Source organism: Silurus meridionalis, chromosome 1, assembly GCF_014805685.1.
Source record: "Silurus meridionalis isolate SWU-2019-XX chromosome 1, ASM1480568v1, whole genome shotgun sequence".
NCBI classification, from domain to species: domain Eukaryota; kingdom Metazoa; phylum Chordata; class Actinopteri; order Siluriformes; family Siluridae; genus Silurus; species Silurus meridionalis.
This window is the reverse complement of record NC_060884.1, coordinates 2,596,436-2,617,625: the sequence shown is the minus strand read 5'-3', so window position 1 is coordinate 2,617,625 and position 21,190 is coordinate 2,596,436. Positions and strand designations below refer to the sequence as shown.

At 43.8% G+C, this 21,190-nt stretch overlaps 1 protein-coding gene across 3 annotated transcripts in view; it reads left to right on the top strand.

The window, feature by feature from the left end:
• Positions 1 to 21,190, top strand: part of kcnh7 (potassium channel, voltage gated eag related subfamily H, member 7) — a 70,351-nt gene that overhangs the window by 15,649 nt on the left and 33,512 nt on the right. For 2 of the 3 annotated variants that reach the window (XM_046857836.1, XM_046857828.1), the window contains exons 3-5: positions 11,548 to 11,703; positions 19,553 to 19,999; positions 20,149 to 20,169. In XM_046857836.1, coding sequence (XP_046713792.1) covers positions 11,548 to 11,703; positions 19,553 to 19,999; positions 20,149 to 20,169 — 624 coding nt within the window. The remainder of the gene's footprint in view (positions 1 to 11,547; positions 11,704 to 19,552; positions 20,000 to 20,148; positions 20,170 to 21,190) is intronic. The other variant, XM_046857844.1, reaches the window with a different exon arrangement.

The following is a 21,190-nucleotide window of genomic DNA, read 5'->3' as shown; positions in this document are numbered from 1 at the left end:
ATATGTGTTTTAGCAGCAAAAGGGGACCAACACGATATCAGGCAGGTGGTCATAATGTTACGCCTGAACAATGTATATTTGCTGAGATCTTGTCTCATTGGTTCTTGTAAATGATCTATAGATTACCTTTTTTGTTTGCTTCTAAATAAAAAAACAATGTGTGCACAGGGAAGATCCCAGACACTCCAGTAACCAGGTCATGTAGCCTGACAAGCCCCCGTCTGCATGATGAATGAGGAGTATTCACAGGCACATTAAAGCACCAGTTAGAAGGCCTGCTGAATGATTCTGTAATCTGATGTGTGACTTTACAAGCAAAATGGTGGATAGGCCACGCCCACCATTCACGAAACATCAGCGACTTCAATCAGTATGACATCAGGCGATAAGAAATCCATCAGCATCCATCATGTAACCCAGTAAGAACTTGTCTCTGGTTTTCTGACCCCTGTGGGCAGTGCCACCTCCTCCCCGAGGAGACCATAGTGTCCTCAGAGAGAGAAAGCACAAGAGACAGTGTGTGTGTGTGTGTGTGTGTGTGTGTGTGTGTGTGTGTGTTAACTGGTGACTCAGAATGGAATGTATTTATATCTTGTGTGCTGCTCTTGGCAGGTGTAAACCTGAAAGAAGCTCCAGAGCTTAGTTCTTCTCTTTCTCTCTTTTTCTTTCTTTCACTTTGTCCCTCTGTGTCTTTCTCTCTGTCTCTTTCTTCCATTCGAAAAACAACGAGCCGTGCAAATAAACACTTAACACAACAGTAACGCTGCAGCGAACTGCCCCAGCACTAACAAAGCTCTCAGATCAGCAGGGAGCCGTGATCAGACGCGCTCTGATGCCGTGCCGCCGCGCCTGCCAGCAGGACCCTCGTCCATCACGATCGGAGGGAATTTCCATCCATCTGTTCCTCCTAACCCACCTGTCCCCTGTGCTTTATTACTCCAGCTTGCCCATGGCTCCAGGTTTCTCTTTGCTCCAGGCATGTGGCCGGAATAAGCACTTCCCTGATAATCATTCTGTCAGAACAATGTGTCCAGGTTCCACCCGGGAATCACACCGCCAGGATCTCACACCTCCTTTTCTGGGAAGATATTCAGAAAAGTGAATTTCTGCGCTATAAAGAGCTGAAGGATTTTTATTGTTATACCCGAAAGTAATGATCTGAAAAATGGTAGCACTGCAAAGCGGATTTCTAAAGAGCCTCTAGAGTTTCAGCAGTAGAGCTGATGTGCTTTATGATGTGCTTTTTACACAACACACTGCGCCTTAACATGATGGAGTAACTGAGTGACTGAGTGACTGAGTGAGTGTGTGAGTGTGTGAGTGAGTGAGTGAGTGAGTGAGTGAGTGGATGAGTAAATGAGTGAGTGAGTGAGTGTGTGAGTGAGTGAGTGAGTGGGTGTGTGTGGGTGAGTGAGTGAGTGAGTGATTGAGTGTGAATTAGTGAGTGAGTGTGTAAGTGAATGAGCTAATGAGGAGTGAGTGAGTGAGTGAGTGGGTGTGTGGGTGTGTGGGTGAGTGAGTGAGTGTGAGTGAGTGTGTGAGTGAGTGAGTGAGTGAGGTGTGAGTGAGTGATTGAGTGTGAATTAGTGAGTGAGTGTGTAAGGAATGAGCTAATGAGTGAGTGAGTGAGTGGTGTGTGAGTGAGTGATTGAGTGTGAATTAGTGAGTGAGTGTGTAAGTGAATGAGCTAATGAGTGAGTGAGTGAGTGAGTGTGAGTGAGTGTGTGAGTGAGTGAGTGTGGTGAGTGAGTGAGTGTGTGTGTGAGTGAGTGAGTGAGTGAGTGAGTGAGTGAGTGGAGGAGTGAGTGGGTGTGTGTGAGTGAGTGAGTGAGTGAGTGGATGAGTGGAAGAGTGAGGAGTGTGTGTGTAAGTGAGTGAGTGGGTGTGTGGGTGAGTGAGTGTGTGAGTGAGTGAGTGAGTGAGTGTGGTGAGTGAGTGAGTGAGTGAGTGAGTGAGTGTGAGTGTGAGTGAGTGAGTGAGTGAGTGGTGAGTGAGTGAGTGAGTGTGTGAGTGTGAGTGAGTGGTGGTGAGTGAGTGAGGTGAGTGAGTGAGTGAGTGAGTGGAGTGAGTAAATGTGTGAGTAAGTGAGTGAGTGTGTGAGTGAGTGAGTGAGTGAGTGAGTAAATGTGTGAGTGAGTAAGGAGTGAGTGAGTGAGGAGTGTGTGTGAGTGAGTGAGTGAGTGAGTGAGTGAGTGAGTGAGTGAGTGAGTGAGTGGATGAGTGGATGAGTGTGTAAGGAATGAGTTATTTAGTGGGTGTGTGTGAGTGAGTGAGTGAGTGTGTGAGTGAGTGAGTAAATGTGTGTGAGTAAGTGAGTGAGTGTGTGAGTGAGTGAGTGAGTGAGTAAATGTGTGTGAGTAAGTGAGGAGTGAGTGAGTGAGTGAGTGTGTGAGTGAGTGAGTGTGTGAGTGAGTGAGTGAGTGAGCGAGTGAGTGAGTGAGTGAATGAAAGTGCACTGCAGGTGATCTGCTGGAAGGAAAAAGTGGATTAGATGTAGACTGGAACTACACACACACAGACACACAGACACACACACACACACACACACACACACACACACACACACACACACACACCACCCAGTGTAATTTCGGAAGCCTGCAGTCAGTCAGAGTGCTTATTACTGCCTCCCTGACATCTATACTGTGTGTGTCTGTGTGCGTGTGTGTGTGTGTCTGTGTGTGTGTGTGTGATTGTTTGAGAGAAAGAGAGAGATTGTGTGTCCTTTCTCTTTGTTTTATTGAACTTCACCTGACCTGCTATAGCACTGTTGTCTCTTAGAGCCTTACAATATGAGAGATATGGTGTGTGTGTGTGTGTGTGTGTGTGTGTGTGTGTGTGTGTGTGTGTGTGTGTGTCAGCCAATAGGTATAATTTACATTCACAAGCACAATATTAAAAAGCTGAACAAAGATGCTAGAAATGTCAAATATTTGTCGCGTTCTGCTCCGTAGTTCTCGATTGGTTTCGAAATGAAAGTCTTCCTGTTCAGCATTGATTGAAAAGTATTCATTGTTCATGGTTCTCTTGACCTTGATATCGGACCTGTGTCTCGTGTAGCATCTAAAACAATCTTACAGATGGTGAAAGTGAGTCTCGGTGAAAGAGGAGAGCTCCTGGGGCTGATTGTGGACATTGGCGTTCTAAATAAAGCATCCTAATAAAACATTAAAGGGGTTGTCGAGTTGCTCCTGGGTGGTTCTCTTGCTGGTGGAAGCCCGGGTTTGTTCTCCTTGTGGACGAGAAGAAACAATAATGTTCCCACAATCCTATGTCGGAAAAATCAGTTACAGCTTAACATCACAAAGCCCTGACCCTGTAGTCTCCTTCCAGCCATGTAAAAAATAACCACAAACATGGAGGCACACAAATGTATAAAACATCTCTGGATGCTGCAGCATGGACATTTTCCCTTCACTTGGACTAGAAGACCCAAAACTGTTCCAGCATCACAAAACCAGCTTCTTTTAGATATGCTTTCCATGGGTTGGATTTGGTGGAAGATCTCCTGCTGTAGTGCTGCAAACTCGCAGAAAATGGTCACTTTAACCAACTTTGGAGCTCTGTTTTTGCCAGTGAGCTCACTGTGTTTCAGTCCCATGTCCAGACACCTTTTTTTTCCATACATTTGTTTTAAAAGTATATTATTATTAAGAAGAATGGATACTCCTTTTTTCTGAGAAATAGCTAGTTGTGCAATGTTCCTGAAGATCTGATTTTCATGAGTTGGATGTGTTGGAAGATCTCCTGCTATAGAGCTCCAACCCTATTGAACATGAATGCACTGCACCCCAGGCCTCCTCACCACCAACCTGACTTAACCATAATGGCTGAACGAATTTCACACAAATCTCCACAAAATCTAGTGGAACATCCTCCTAAAACAGTGAAGCTCACTATACCATCAAATGGATACATGGGATGTTGTGCTCAGTGTAGTGGTGAATGCTCCGATATTTCTTCCTGCATCACCACTACTGAGGTTGCCAGTGATATTACGTCGTTGATGCGGAAAAGCAACATGAGGAGAGATGGAAGTAAACTGGTGATATTCACTTCGGAGAAGCGGAAAGAAAAACAAACCAGTTTGGCTTAAGGAATTTTATGTGTTCCAGCCAATGACGGTATGCGCACCGGCCCCGCCTCAACTTCGCCCTGCCACACCTTCATAACTCCCTAAGACCAGTAGAGGGCACACGGTCAAAAAATAAACGAAAAACATTAAAACACGCCAACCAAGAAATTATTTAAATAAAAGTTACATACTAAATAACAATATTCAAACATAAATCTATCTAATGGCTCCTACACTCAACAAAGTGTCCACAAATTCTTACAAAATCAAATACATTCTTACATACGTTTGCTTTGTTTGATAAACCTTCATTCCAGTGTGTGTGTGTGTGTGTGCGTGTGTGTGTGTGTGTGTGTGGGTTTAGCTTTAATACTGCATTCAGAAGACTATTTAATGCACTAATACCAGCAGCAGCACAGCATGAAATTTAAGGATATGAAGCAATTATTCAGCACCATGGAGCTAAGCTCTTAAGCTTCTCTTTTACTCTGTACACACACACACACACACACGTTTTAGCATTCTGTCACAACTAGCTACAGTGCTTTTGCTAGGCTAACCTTGTAATCTGAAATGAACTGTAACTCCTCAAATACACCTCAGATACAGGAGCTGCTCCACCACTGGACTTCTCCATGAGGAAAATCAGGAACCTGAAGAGCATCACCTATGAGTATCAGCTCCTAATAAGTTTCCACAATAACGCTTATCTTACAAGTTACGTAGCTAGTTACAGACAAATGTACATGTAAATAGAAATACAATATAAAAAGAATATAAAGTATTAAAGTATAAAATAGAAGTATGAAAAACAAGAAAAAAGGAAAGTAGAATATTAAAATAATTTACAAAATGTGCAAATAGTGTAAAGAATTAATCATTCGACCTGACATTGGGATGCTCTCCATCAAATCTTGAGAAGACACAAAGATATTAGATTTATTTCATCTCTCCTGCAGCACACACACACTCTCACAGATGCGCACGCACACACACACACACATACACACACACACACACACACACACTCACACACTCACACACTCCCAGAGAAAATCAATCCCAAGCCAGCAGGTGATGGATGGAAACATGAAATGAGACACTTCCATCCCGGTTGTTAAGGAAATTAATTTATTGAAAGAATTTAGAATCTGAAGTAAAATTTCTGAAGGAATTTCTCTCATGTTTAAAAATCCTTATCGTCAAAGAGTAGGCTGATGTTTGTTCGGTTGCATTTTGTTGGATTTTATACCAACGTTTCCTTGAAAAATCAAATCTTATTGACCAAAAGGTGTGGAGAATCTTCATACAGTACATCAGCATCGCCATAACATGAGCACAATGGTTGGGCATCAGGGTCATCAAGGCCCTTTCATCAGAATCACTGATTTATGTTTATTCCGGTTTTGTCCATGAATACGTATTCAGTTATTCTCAGTAGTCTCTTCTCTTCATTACATAGAGTTTCTTGGGTGCATTGATTCGAGTAGCAGCGCCACTGAGTGTAATATTAGATTTGAGTTTCTATCCAATCAGATTTCAGACGTCACATCACATGTTGTCAACGTGGAAGAAATAAACACTGCAGGCTTCGAATCCATGTCACTCGAAGGCTGTTAACAAATCAGATTTCAGGTTGGCGAATTCGAGGTCCTCTAGCAGGCGTCCAATCACGTCGGCAATTTCACGTCCTTTGATTGGATGTTCAGAAAGCACGCTAGTCAGAGCTCGTAAACCGCATCTGTAGCAAACTGCACGATCTCAAATATATTTGGTGGACAAAGGAGAAGAAATCCGGTTTTAGATATGTGTAGAAGGACATTTACAAGACAGACTTTTTTCAAGACTTTGTGAGAAAAAGGTCGGCCGAAACAGTTCAAAATAGTTGTTAAGCTTTTTCATGAGTCATTGATACTTTTTCCTGTCGAATGTGCACCAAAACACTCAATTTGAATCCCCAGGAAACCGTTATGTACAAAAAAAATGTTCTGCCGTTGATATCGATGCTTCTGCTAGAGATGATGTATGCAGGAGGTGCAGTTGTGGCTACAGTGAAAGGAGACTCGTTGAATTGTGTTCATTGGGTTTTTTGCTTTATGCCATTCATTCTCACTGTATGAGATTCCTGTCTGTGATGCAGCACTCTGCTCTACTGCGTTTCTCGATGATACTGATGGATTCTGTAGCCGTGGCATCATAATGACGGAATAAGAGGAGGATTGATTCAGGACACCACTGAAGGTCTTACAAAGCCCGATCCTTTTGAATTGTTATATTGGCATAAGAGAAATAACCCTCTCTGAAATATTCTGTGAATAATTTCACAAGTGTTTTATTATCATGTCATGGATTTGAAATGCTCATTGAGCTCAACAGCTGTCCAGGTTTATCAGTTTTCTGTTCTTTTCTCAGAATTGGAAAACAAGATATTCTTGCTTGCAGAAATCACTCTGGAAGATGCTGGAATATTTTTTCACACTATGCGTTTTTTTCCATCATGCTCTCGAGACTGAGAGTGTTGGTGAATCATGAACCTGAAGCCGTCTGCTGTGAGAGCGCACACAAACCTATTCCACTCGATAACAACAGAAAACCTCGCTCGTCTCATTTCGCTCGTCTCATTTCTCTCGTCTGTCCTCCCGGTTGCAGAAGGAAATGGATGGAAGCTGTTGGAGGAGGAAACCTCCCTCTGTGTCTCTCCCCCCAGACGATGTTTAAACAGTGTTTTGTGCAGGATATATGGTGTTGTGGAGGAGCACTGACATTGAGGTACTGCAGGGCCTGATGCTGCACATATCTGCTTCTCCGAATGCATTCATCATCCGGGGGGGAGAGAGATGAGCTGGATTAGAGCGCCGCTGGAAATACCGTGTTGTCGCAAGTCCAAAAACAAATTGCAGCGCTTTGGAAAGACCGAACCACTAGAACATATAGATGTTTATTGTTCTGTTAAGAAAAGACTTTCGGTTCGATCCATCGTAAGTAGGGGACTACCTATATAGGGGGGATGGGAGCTCAGTGGTGAAGGTTCTGGGTTACTGATCAGATGGTTGAGCTTTCAAGTTCCAGTGCTGACACTCTTGGGCCCTTGAGCAAGGCCCCTAACCCTCTCTGCTCCAGCTGTATCGTGGTCAACCCCAGCTTCCTAACACTTGCTGGGAGATTTGACCCCTTTACTCTATGAGGAAAAGTATTGGAACACAACACTAAATGATTCAGTTCAGGTGTTTCGATCAGGTCCTTTGCTACAGGTGTGTAAATGTAATGGCCATGCAGTCTACATTTTATGAACATTTGCAAGAAATGTGAAATGGGTTCTGAAGAGCTTGGTGAATTTTATGGTGATAGGACGCCACCTTTGCAATAAGTTCCTGAACTTTCTCCAGCACTGTTAGTGGTGTTATTGGAAAGTGGAAGCTTTTAGGTCAAGAGTTGGAGACAAAGTATATGCCACAGACCGAGGTCACAGATGTCCCCAAGATCTCCTATTTCTATTGCTGAAGAGTTCCATACTTTCACTGATATTAATGTTTTTCTCAGTTGCTTCGGCGCGTTTCTCAGATCAGAAATTAAATTCTTAAGTCACTTGCGCACATCACATTTCTCGTTGCTTTGATCGAATTGCGAATGCTTTGGAACATGAATTTGATTGATTCAAGTGTGAACCCTGTTCAGTCTTTTGTGATCAATATAAATCAAATATTCAAAATATAAATGAATTTGTGCTGCTGAAATTCATAGATGACGTACAGAAGATGTGCATTTTCAGTCGCTGTGATCCAAACCATAGTTTACATCAGGAACCACTGAAACTGGGCAGCGTCATACTGACAACACGACTAAACATGTTGATCATGTTTGTGAACAATGACAGAAGAACATGTGATTCTGATGGGAAGGAGATGTTTATTGACACAAATACTTACTTTTGAGAGATGAACAGTTTTTTTTTTTACAGTAAAGTACAGACTTTTGCAAGAAATCCAATGTGTTGTGCTGTTTGTACACATTGTTTTGAGAAATGCACTTCCTGGCTTGCAAATAACAAGGATTATTCCAGAAATGCTCCAAAGCAACTGGGAAAAACTGTAATATGAGCTTGGATATCTGATAGCAGAGGAAAATGGAGCCTATTGATTGAATGATTGATCAAATCATGTACTTGCACAGTAAAATTCCTTCTTCGCATATCCTGGTGATGTTAGGATGCCAGGGTCAGAGCATAGGGGTAGCCATTAAACAGCTGGAGCACAGAGGGTTAAGGGCCTTTGTTTATGGGCCCTAAGTGTGACAGCATGGCGATACCTGGGGTTTGAACCCCCGACCTTCCGATCAGAGCCTTAACCACTGAGCTATTACTCCAGAGGTGTACAGATGGGCAAAATTATGAATGGAAAAGGCGTTATAGGAGCAAACAATCTCTCACACACATGCACACACACACATGCGCACACACACACACACACACACACACGCATGGAGAAGAAAAAACAGCTCACGATTCTGTAGATTGTATTTCTGTTGATGAATTAAATCATCGTGCAAATACATTATTGTCCCAATGATAAACAGAGGGCTGCCGTGCAGGTGTGTGTGTGTGCTTGTGTATGTGTGTGAATGCAGATGATGATCGCTTCACCTCTGTGGGATTTTGTGTGTGTGTGTGCGTGTGTGCGCGCGTGTTTGCCCCTGACAAAAATAGCTCAGTTTGACAGTGGAGCTCACAGCGCATTGGACAAGAGAGAACAGTCTGTGCTATATTTACACACACACAGACACACACAGACACACACACGCACACACACACACACACCTAGACACACATACACACACAAAATCCCACAGAGGTGAAGCGATCATCATCTGCATTCACACGCACACACACACACACACACACACACACACACACACAGACACACACACAGACACACTATTCTCTCCTGCCTGTTTCTGTAGCATTTATGCCTTTTTCTTTGTAGAGAATTTTATATATGTGGAGTCCTTCAATCACTCATACACACACACACACACACACACACACACACACACACACACACACACACACACCTAGACACACATATACACACAAAATCCCACAGAGGTGAAGCGATCATCATCTGCATTCACGCACACACACACACACACACACACACACACACACACACACACACACACACACACACACACACACACACACACACACACACACTATTCTCTCCTGCCTGTTTCTGTAGCATTTATGCCTTTTTCTTTGTAGAGAATTTTATATATGTGGAGTCCTTCAATCACTCATACACACACACACACACACACACACACACACACACACACACACACCTAGACACACATATACACAAAATCCCACAGAGGTGAAGCGATCATCATCTGCATTCACGCACACACACACACACACACACACACACACACACACACACACACACACACAGACACACTATTCTCTCCTGCCTGTTTCTGTAGCATTTATGCCTTTTTCTTTGTAGAGAATTTTATATATGTGGAGTCCTTCAATCACTCATACACACACACACACACACACACACACACACACACACACACACACACACACACACACATTCTCGCAGCTGTTAATTTTTCCTTCCTCACACTTCAGCTGAATCATGCTGTCCTGAATAGTGACAGGGAAATGAGATGATCTGTATGTGTGTGTGTGTGTGTGTGTGTGTGTGTGTGTGTGTGTGTGTGTGTGTGTCTATTCACATGCAAAGGCAGCCGCAGATGAACGTGATGATGAATGATGCTGCAGGTCAGCAGCTGCAGCGTAAGACACACACCGCATTTCCTCCTTTTTTTTATTAGGTTTTTTTTTTTTTTTTTACACCCGTGTGAAGCGCATCATGACGAGAAGAGGACATGATGAGATGAGGACATGACGAGACGAGGACATGACGAGACGAGGACATGACAAAAAGGCCAGACCGGGTTTACGAAAAACGAAATCTCGCAGGAGCCACAAAAAATACACGGCACGCTTTCCTTGTCGCCCTTTCGTTGCCATGGATACTTTACTGTCATGATCTCCAGAGAGAGCAGTCAAAATCCCTAAGCCTGAGATACACACACACACACACACACACACACACACACACTGCATTGATATGCATGTGCACATACACACAAACATGTGGACACACAACCAGGCCACACACACATACATCTGTAAACATGTGGACACCCAGATGCAAATTTATAGTAAAATAAAAACAGGGAATTCACAGACATATAAACATGTAGAGACACAATGAGATAGATAGATAGATAGATAGATAGATAGATAGATAGATAGATAGATAGATAGATAGATAGATAGATAGATAGATAGATAGATAGATAGATAGATAGATAGAGTCAACAGTGCAAAGTAATGGAGTGTGTTAGAGAAGTGAAGAAAAGAGTGCAGGTAGGGTGGAGTGGGTGGAGAAGAGTGATAGCAGGAGTGATTTGTGATAGAAGAGTATTTCTCGAGAGTGAAAGGGAAAGTTTATAGGAGGTGGAGCTGGAGGTAGCAGAGCTGAAGATGCTGAGATTTTTATTGGGAGTGACGAAAATGGACAGCATTAGAAACGAGAAGAACCGCGCATGTAGGACGATTTGGAGACAAGGTGAGGGAGGTGAGATTGAGATGGTTTGGACATGTGCAGAGGAGGGACATGGGGTATATCAGTAGGAGAATGCTGAGGATGGAGCCACCAGGAAGGAGGAAAAGATGAAGGCCAAGGAGGCGGTTAATGGATGTGATGAGGGAAGACATGCAGATAGTTGGTTTAAAGGAGTAGACAGAGTAGAGTGGAGACGGATGATCCACTGTGGTGACCCCTAACAAGAGCAGGCAAAAGAAGAAGAAGATTTATATATATGAATGGATGGATGGAGGGATGGACGGACAGATAGATATACATTCTCCTCACAATATGTGTAGAGAATGTGGGATATATCAATTTACAATATGGAAAATCTTTACTGTTTGTACAACTGTAAAAAGTTATACACTGTATAAAGTATACACATTGTCCTAACGATGTAGTGTGATGGTAGATGGAAAACAGCTGGCACTGACCCTGCTGGTTCGAACAAAGAAATCAAATTGGCAGAATTTTAATAAAATAAAGATTTGATGCTTTAGAGCTTTTAGTTAGTAATACTAGATTGCTCGTCTGGAAGCTCATTAGGAGAAGAAAAAGGGAAAGAAAAGTCAGATAAAAGAAGAAATACTGGTTAAATAACCACAGGCTGGTTTAATTATGCTCCAGCTGCTGAATATTTCATACTGGACTGTCGTTTTGTGGGAATCCATTCACAAGCCGGTATTGAGGTGGTATCACAGCACGTGTGTGTGACGTGCCAAGACCTGAAATGAATCCTACATGGTCTTATTATTTGGTGAAATGTCGTGGAAGGCTCATGTCGATGATTTATGTTTTCTTATCCGCCAGGTTCCGATTTCCTGTGCAACACCCACATCATCCCGGTGAAGAACGAGGAGGGCGTAGTCATGATGTTCATCCTGAGCTTCGACTACATCCTGGAGGACGGGAGCATCGACTCGCTGGAGCGCATCAACCACACGTCACCATCCAGACCGCAACACAGTGAGGCTGAGAACTGCAACACACACACACACACACACACACACACACACACACACACACACACACACACACACACACACACAGAGTGTCCTTGTGTTTTCTCTATCTGCTCTACATTACAAGAGCATTTAAGCAAGCACTTAATGGAAATTGGAGCATAAACAGAGTAAAAGGGACACAGGGGGAATTTAGAGGAGAGGAGGAGGAGAAAAGAGGGAAAAAATGAGAAAAGGTAAGGAAGAGAAGAGAAGAGAAGAGAAGAGAAGAGAAGAGAATAAAATTTCCCAGAAATTACCTTCTATAAGATGGCTGTGAAGAAAATCCCTCTGTCTGAAAAGAAATCAGATGACTTATACGATTAGTGATTATTCTGTGCTGTGTGTGTGTGTGTCTGCGTGTGTGTTTGAGAGAAAGAGAGAGAGAGTAGCCATAGCTATGTTCTCCAGGCAGCACGGGAGGTCAAAAGGGGGTCAATACTTATGCACATCGGGGCCAGATACACAGAAGATTCCTCTGTATTTACTGCACCCCCCCCAATAAAGAAATAAAATAAAATAAAAATAAAAACAACATACACACACACACACACACACACACACACACACACACACACTCACACACTCCACCACAGGTACACACACACCATCTCTCCATTACACAATCATATTTCACACATATAAATCCCAATTAATAACTAATGCAAATCTGTCCACAGGTATCATAGCAACAGAGAGGCTTCTGAACTAAGTGTGTGTGTGTGTGTGTGTGTGTGTGTGTGTGTGTGTGTGTGTGAGAGAGAGAGAGAGAGAGAGAGAGAGAGAGAGAGAGAGAGAGAGAGATAGATAGATAGATAGATAGATAGATAGAGAGAGAGAGAGAGAGAGAGAGCACTTACGGAGGAGCCGTGTACCAAATAGTTTGCATCGGCAAAGTAGTGGTTGCAACAGAATTATTCGTTATACTGCAGTGAAACAAATCCATACATCCATCCTTCTATCTCTGTATCTTTCTCTTGTTCTATCTCTTTCTCTCCCTCTTTTTTCACTATAAACACCCCAGAAACATAGAGAAAGTTCATGTTTCTTAGATGTCAGAAATGTATTAAAGAAAGTTCCCAAAAACAGATGCAGGTCTCAGTGGAGTCTCGTGGGTGGGAGTCCCGGGAAATTCTTGGAAGATTCTCAGGGCAGTCTTGGGGGAGTTTAAGGGGATTCTTAGGGCAGTCTTGGGGGAGTCTCAGGGGATTCTTAGGGCAGTCTTGGGGAAGTCTCAGGGGATTCTTAGGGCAGTCTTGGGGGAGTGTCAGGGTATTCTTTAAGGGAGTCTTGGGGGAGTTTCAGAAGATTGTTAGGGCAGTGTTGGGGGAGTCTCAGGGGATTATTAGGGCAGTCTTGGGGAAGTCTCAGGGGATTCTTAGGGCAGTCTTGGGGGAGTGTCAGGGTATTCTTTAAGGGAGTCTTGGGGGAGTTTTAGAAGATTGTTAGGGCAGTGTTGGGGGAGTCTCAGGGGATTCTTAGGGCAGTCTTGGGGGAGTTTTAGGGGATTCATAGGGGATTCACGGCAGAGTCTCTGGGCTCACATTTGATCCCAGATATAAAAAGACTAGTTCGGTCTGTGATTTAATTAATGCTTGCACTGGATTTAAACACTAAGAAACTGAGAACGAGACAGGCTGAAAAGAGAGAGGAAGAGCGACGGAAGATCAGGACAAAAGAGGAAGGAGAGAGAGTGATTATATATAGAGAGACACACACAGAGAAGAGGAGATTTGAGAGACAGGAGAGAAGAATATAGTGGAGGAAGGGATGGGGAGAAAAGGATAAAAGGAGCGAATAGGAGGCTGGAAGAAGGATAGAATTGGAGGGATGCATTTAGGCAAGGAGGCACAACTTGTGTGTTATATGTGAAAGTGAATGAGAGGGGGGTGGTTTTTTATGACACAAATCTATTATGACTGAGTAAATCTGGAATGACTGACGGTTCCCTTATATAAACTGACATCCCAGGAATCCCCGCCCACTTAAGGTTCTTTAACATTAGCAGGATTTTGCCTGGGGGTGGTATAGTTTAGTGGTTAAGGCTCTTGGTTACTGATTGGAAGGTTGGAGGTTTAAGCTCTAATATTGCCAAGCTGTCACTCTTGGTCCCTTGAGCAAGACCCTTAACCCTCTGTGCTCCAAGGGTGCTGTATTATGGCTGTCCCTGTGCTCTGACCCTAGCTTCCTAAAAATTGCTGGGAAATGTGAAGAAAAGAATTTCACCATGCTGTAATGTGTATGTGACAAATTAAGGCTCTTCTAGATTGATGCCCTCAACTCAAGGTCCTTTCATTGTGAGAATGAGTTACAGTTGGGACACTCAGCATTGATCATGGAACGCCTTCACTGACTGGAGCTTACCTTGATGCCAGAACATGATGTGTACCCACAATCCTTTGCTGCTGATGTTATGGTATTTGATGAGAGAGTGATAAAGCGAAAGATGGATAGAGAAAGAAATCTAATTCATATTTGACTTTGATGAGAGACTATAGGGAGGCAGGCCGCTCCGTTTGAGATTAGCCCTTTCTCGCCTCCTTCCTACAACGTATTGATGCTGACGCCCCAGTTTTCTCTCGTCAACGATATTTTTGTCTGACATCCGAGCACATCCAGCTAAAAATTCCTCGCCTTGCCTTGCTGCACAGATTTACTGCAGTCGAACAGACTCACAAACCTTCTGTAGCAGCGGCTGTCCATCAGATTTAATCTGAAATCTTTCTCTCTCTTATGCAGCAGCCGCTACAATGTGGTAACAAAGTAATCCGTATTCAAGCTTTTTTGATCAAACTGTTTTTTGTGAATGGGTAGGGCATGTTAGGGCCTGTGGTATCCAGGATCAGTTCCTGCTTAACATTTCTATCATGTAAAATAGCTTCTTGTGTCGCTTGGAGTTTGCTACTGTTGACTGACAGTTTAATGCCGGGTGCACACTGCGATTTTTAATATTCCTTTGTGAGTGTTGCTTGTCAGACTGTACATCCCAATGACACACTGTAGGATTTTAGTTTCCATGATGTCAGATTGTGTGACAGTCCAAAATTGTCACATAAGAAAAAGGCTCCAGAGTTTTACCTCATCAGTCCGTAGCTAGAAGCAAACAAAAACAGCGTTCATTTGGTTGGTCAAAATCAAGGAATTTGGTCCCAGGTGTTGCTATACATTTTGCTTAGACTATACAAGACAAAACAGACTACACGAGACAATACAGACAATACAGATTGAATAAGAACACAATATATGATAGAGCAGTAATGTACATAAAGTGTGAGAGTGCATTTTGTGGGCGACATATGGGGATGAAGTGATGCGTGACTGTTATTATAATGCAGTACTTAGATATGAAGCAGGGCATATAATTAAGGTCAGTTGTTAATAAGAGTGCTTGCCTGAGGAAAGAGACTGTTCCTGTGCCTGGCAGAACGGAGGATTTGAAAGAGGTTTTGTCCAGGGTGCAAAGTTCACTAGTGATTTTTCCTTCCAGTTTCCTCGTTCTTGTATAGTACAAGTCCTGGAGAGTGGGCAGGGGAGCACCAACGATTCTTTTTCTGCTGCTTTTACTGTTTTCTGCAGCGGGTTTTGTCCAAACCAAACTGCTCCAAACCAGATGGTGATGGATGTACACAGGACTGATTCAATGACTGCAGTGTAGAACTGTATCAAGAACTCCTGTGGCAGACCATACTTCCTGAATTGGTGTAGAATGTACATCATCTGCTGGGCCTTTTGAGAATGTAGTCTATGATGGACTCCTATTTCAGGTCTTGGGAAATGGTAGTTCCTGGAAACTTGAAGGACTCCACAGATGACACAGGGCTGTCAGATATTGTGAGAGGGAGAAGCGTTGAGAGGTCTTTTCTAAAGTCTAGACTAGAATCTCAACAGTTTTGAGTGTGTTTAGCTCTTTGTTGTTCTGACTGCAATATATCACCAGCCACTTCACCTCCTGCTAATATGCAGAATTGTCATCATTTTGGATTAGTCCAATAAGCATAGTAACATCTGCAACTGTCAGGAGTTTAAGAGTTGTGCCACTGGATGTGCAGTTATTAGTTTAGAGGGGGAATAGCAGTGAATAGAGGACACATCCCTGAGAAACACCAGTGCTGTCTCTCCGAATACTGGAGGTAACCCTGCCCAGTCTCACCTGTTGTTTCTTGCCTGTCAGAAAGCTGGTGATCCACTGAAAAGCTGATCTGAAGTCAAAAACATAATCCAGGCATATGTTCCTGAGCAGTCAAGGTGTTGCAGAATGTAGTGCAGCCCCATGATGACTGCATCATCCACTGACCTTTTTGCTCTTTAGGCAAACTGTAGGGGATACAATAGCTGTTCTGATACATTCTTCAAGTGGGCCAATACCACCTGCACAAAGGTCTTCAAGACGACAGATGTCAGAGCGACAGGCCGGTAGTCATTCAGTCCTGTGATAGAGGGTTTCTTGGGGACCGGAATGATGGTGGAGAGTTTAAAGCAGAAGGGGACCTCACACAGCTTCAGTGATCTTTTAAAGACATGGGTGAAGATAGGAGCCATTTAGGCTATTCTGATCTCCTTTGTCAGTATGTTCATGCCCTGCTTATACAGGGCTTTGTCCTCCCCTCTGTAGGCACCCTCCTCGGCATGTTGAAGTTGTTTATGTTTGGCTGTGAACCATGGCTTGTTGTTACTGAATGTGCAGAAGGTTTTGGTTGGCACACACACTTCTTCACATAAACTGATGTAAGATGCCACAGTGTCAGTCAGTTTATCCAGACTGTCATTTCCAGCTTCAGAGACACTCCAATCAGTGCGGTCAAAGCAGTCTTGTAGTTCCTGCTTTGCCTCACTGGTCCATCTCTTTCTTTTTTTGACTACAGGCTTAGCAGATTTTAGTTTCTGCGACCGCAGTGCCCCAAGGATTCCTGAGGTACAGAGTACAGTGTGTTTTTGCATATTCATATGTCTAATGCTATTGCTGTTTTGCACAACCTTTTTTTTGTTTACATTTCGGGTTTTATTTAGAAGTAAATAGTTTGTTTTTACAGTACAGTTTGTTTTTTTGCACATTGTACTGTATAATGTATACTGTATTGAGGAGAAAACACTCTGGATGTTGTTTACACAAACATCCCAGGTGCCTAACAGGCGAAGCCCCGCCCCCACCTCGGCTACTCAGACTACATCTCTGTTATGCTGATCCCAGCATACAGACCACTCAGCGACGTTCAAGACCAGCCCGAAAACAGGTGAAAACCTGGCCAGCAGGATCTGCTCTCCAGGACGGCGATTTCATTAACTTGGAGGAGTTCAGGTCAACAATGACCAGCTACATCGGCAAGTGCATATATGATGTGACCATCTCCAAGACCATCACCACACGCTTTAACTGTGACTGCTACGGTGCATGCGCTGTTAAAATCCAGAGACTCTGCCTTCAGAGCAGGGGACAAGACGGCCTTAAAGACAGCGAGGACCAAACTGTCCCGTGCCATTAGAGAGGCAAAGTGCACACACGCCAAGTCTACGGCCACTTCCAGGACAGCGGAGACACCCGGTGCATGTGGCAGGGCAACTTCACTTGCTTGTGACCATGACGCCTCTCTCCCAGAACAATGTCTATGTCTGGTTTGAGGTGCAGAACAATATGGCGGTGAGAAACACTGCACCTGGTCAAGTTTTCGTATCACTCCACAACCCTTCATCTGGCCATCACCTACCTAGATTCAACACAATCATCCCTCAGCACCTGATTGAGAAGCTGAACCTACTGGGCCTGAACACCTTACTCTGTACCTGGATCCTGGACTTCCTGACTGGGAGATCTTAGTCAGGCCGGATCGGAAACAGCATCTCCAGCACCACCACATTGAGCACTGGGGCACCTCAGGGCTGTGTGCTCAGCCCACTGCTGTTCACTTTGCTGGTTTATGGCTGTGTAGCAATGCACAGCTCGAATCACATTATCAAGTTCGCTGATGACACGATGGGTCTCATCAGCAAGAACGATGAGTCAGCATACAGAGAGGAGTTGCAACGGTTAACAGCCTGATGTGGAGAGAACAACCTGTCTCTAAAAGTTGACAAAACGAAAGAGATGGTTGTTGACAGAGCACATAGGAGCACATAGGAGCACATCCTCTATGGAGATCGTCAAGAGCACCAAATTTCTTGGTGTTCATCTGGCAGAGAACTTTACTTGGTCACTCAACACCAGCTATATCACCAAGAAAGCCCAGCAGCAACTGTACTTTATGAAAAGGCTAAGGAAAGCCCATCTCCCTCCCTGACCACCTTCTACAGAGGGACCATTGATAGCATTTTGAGCAGCTGCATCACTGCCTGGTTTGGAAACTGCACCATCTTGGATTGCAAGACCCTACAGAGGATAGTGAGGACAGCTGAGAAGATCATTAGAGTCTCTTCCCCCTCTATCACGGACATTTACACCATACACTGCATCCGCAAAGCCAACAGCATTGTGGATGACCACACACACCCCCACACACTCTCTTAAACCTCCTGCCATCAGGGAAGCGGTTCAGAAGCATTCAGGCCGCCACATCCAGACTGTGCAACAGTTTCTTCTCTCAAGCCATCACGCTTCTCAACACAGAACTGAACTAAAACACGCACACACACTCAACAGTGTGACTAATCTGTACAACCCGGACTCAAACACACAATCGTATTCACTTCACACATCCATGTCTTCAGCACACTCATATTATATCACCTCATTACTACAAACTGTTTACATGCTGTTTGTGCACATCTTTTTGACTGCTGCTATTGCTTTTTTTTTACCACTTTTGTTTACATTTTGTAAATTACAAGGTTCACTCCAGTTCTCTTTTACACACCGCACTGTGTAATATACAGTAGGTTTACTGGCGGCACTATTTTGTGTTTTTGTCCTACACTGTCTTGTGTTGTCCTACACTGTCTTGTGTTGTCCTACACTGTCTGTCTTGCACTGTTTGCACCAGGTTGCACACGATGCACTTTATGTGGCGAGGACACTTACTGGTCCTCAGCCCTTTGTTTTCTGTTATGTATCTTTATGTTGTTTAATGTAGCACCAGAGTTCCGGGAGAAACGTTGTCTCATTTCGCTGTGTACTGCGTCAGCTATATATGTTTAAAATGGCAATAAAAGCTTTTTGACTTGATATGCATCCTTAAGAATTATGTAGCAAATTATACATTGTGTTATTTTCTCTAGTGGAAAAATGTATATGCTATCTGTCTTTTGGTAGTTCAAGAGTTAGTTTTGTTCTGTAAAAGAATAATAAAAAAAAAATCCGGATTTTTTGATTTGCCAGGTTTTCCAATGCATCACTTACATTGGCATGCAGTGGGATGGGAATGCCGGTCAGAATGAATGAGGAAAATTTCCACAGTGAATAAAAAGGGTTACATTCCTTGATAATAAAAACGTCATACAAACATTCCTTTTCCCTCCATAACTCAATAGGCTTCTCTTCTTACTTTACTGTCCACCTGACCTGTTTCAACATTTTTCCTGAGGCGGTTTGAAGGTTTCGGCGCTCCTATTGGTTCTTGGTTTGACAGAATTTAAGCCTAAGATTTTAGAAATCCTAAAGGATTTTCAAAATTTCTCAAAAAACTATCAAAAATCGTGGGCAAAATCCAATGGTGGACGAAGTACACAAACCACGTAGTGAAAGTAGAGATACACTACACACATAACAATGCACAGGAGAGATGAACTAAAAACATGAAAAGTTAAATAGCTGGAATCAGCAAATAACAGCAAAGCAGCAGAATGCGAATTACAGCGCAGATGTTTTTGACTCTGTGTCCCACCAGGAAAGGGCCGCTTCTTCCGTTTCCGCCTCCCCATACCACTCAGCATACTGGGACTGAGCAAGCAGTCCCTTCCTCAGGAGGACCCCGACGAGGTGACCGTCTACTCGCCCGAACAAATCGACATCCGCTCGTCCTGCTCATCCTCGTCCTCCCTGTCTCTGTCACTCTCACCACACGGGCTTCGTCCGTCCACACAAGACAGCTGCAGCCCCTCCCATGCCAACGACACCAGGGCTCTGATCGGCCAGAACCTGCTCGATTCCTCATCTCCGGCGTCCGGGCCTCAGGACCAGTCTTCACTACGGGACACGAGGGAAAGGACGGAGCATTGTGGATCGGTGGGCAGCGGGAGCGTGTGCACTCTGCGCAGAGCCTCGTCCACACAAGACGTTGAGGGATTAAATACGCACGTGGACAGAACGTACCGCGGACGGCATTCCAGTGAAGGTATATGTAAACTTAAACACACAAACACACACACACACACACACACAAACAGAGCTTTAACAAGCTTCATTCACAGCCGCACCGCCTGCTTACTTATTTTCACCACTTTTCACCCTTCCTGCCTCCTCTTTCTAACACCCCTCCTTCAGACAATGGGCGAAGCATTAAAGGTATCCGCACCAACCCTGTCCTAATGAGCACGTGCCTGCCTGCCTGCCTGCCTGCCTGCCCACCAACTGGACGCATGCCAAGACCCAAAACAAAACCCTGGGATAAGAAAATGAATGCTGCTGGAAATGTGCTTCATGCTCTTATTAAAGGAGCATCATGTGCAGCATGTGATATATGGTGGTCCGTCCGTGTGTGTGTGTGTGTGTGTGTGTGTGTGTGTGTGTGTGTGTGTATGTGTGTGCATGTCAGGGCTGCACAATTTCATATCAGAACTAAATATTAGCTGACAATCTGGTCTTTATGCAGATTTTCTACAATTTTAACCATTTTTTTCACACTGTTAGATTTCACTATACCGTATCCGCTCAGTGCGTAGGGGCGAAATAATAAAGCGGCGTAAGAGATACTCTGCATTGTACCTTATTCCCAGCAGCCACTTTTGGGCACTTGAGCAAGACCCCTAACCCTTGCTCAAGTGGTGGGAGCTGAGTGGGTAAGGCTTTGGATTTTGTATTGGAAGGTTGCGAGTTCAAATCCCAGCACCACCAATCCAAGTGCCACTGCTGGGCCCTTGTGCAAGGCCCTTTTCTCTCTACTGTTTTGCTTTCTAAAATAAATTGGTCCAAACTTCTGTATAATTTGGGGGACTCTGGATTCATTGGTCACAAGTTTAAATCCCAACACCACAAAGGTTGTAACTGCTACGCCCTTAAGCAAAACCCTCAATCCTCAACCGCCCAGGTATATAAAATGGAGTTAATGTAAATGTAATACAGCCATCTATAATTCTGCATAATGTGGTGGCGGTGGGAGCTCAGTGGTTATGGCATTGGATTTTTGATCGTAATGTCATGAGTTTAAATCCCAGCACCAATCCAAGCTGCCTCTGCTGGGCCTTGAGCAAGGCCCTTATCCCTCAACTGCTCAGGTGTATTAAATGGAGTATTCTAAATGTAACACACTCCACAATTTGGGGGTGTTGGGAGTTCAGTGGATAAAGCGTTGTACATGTTAAAATCC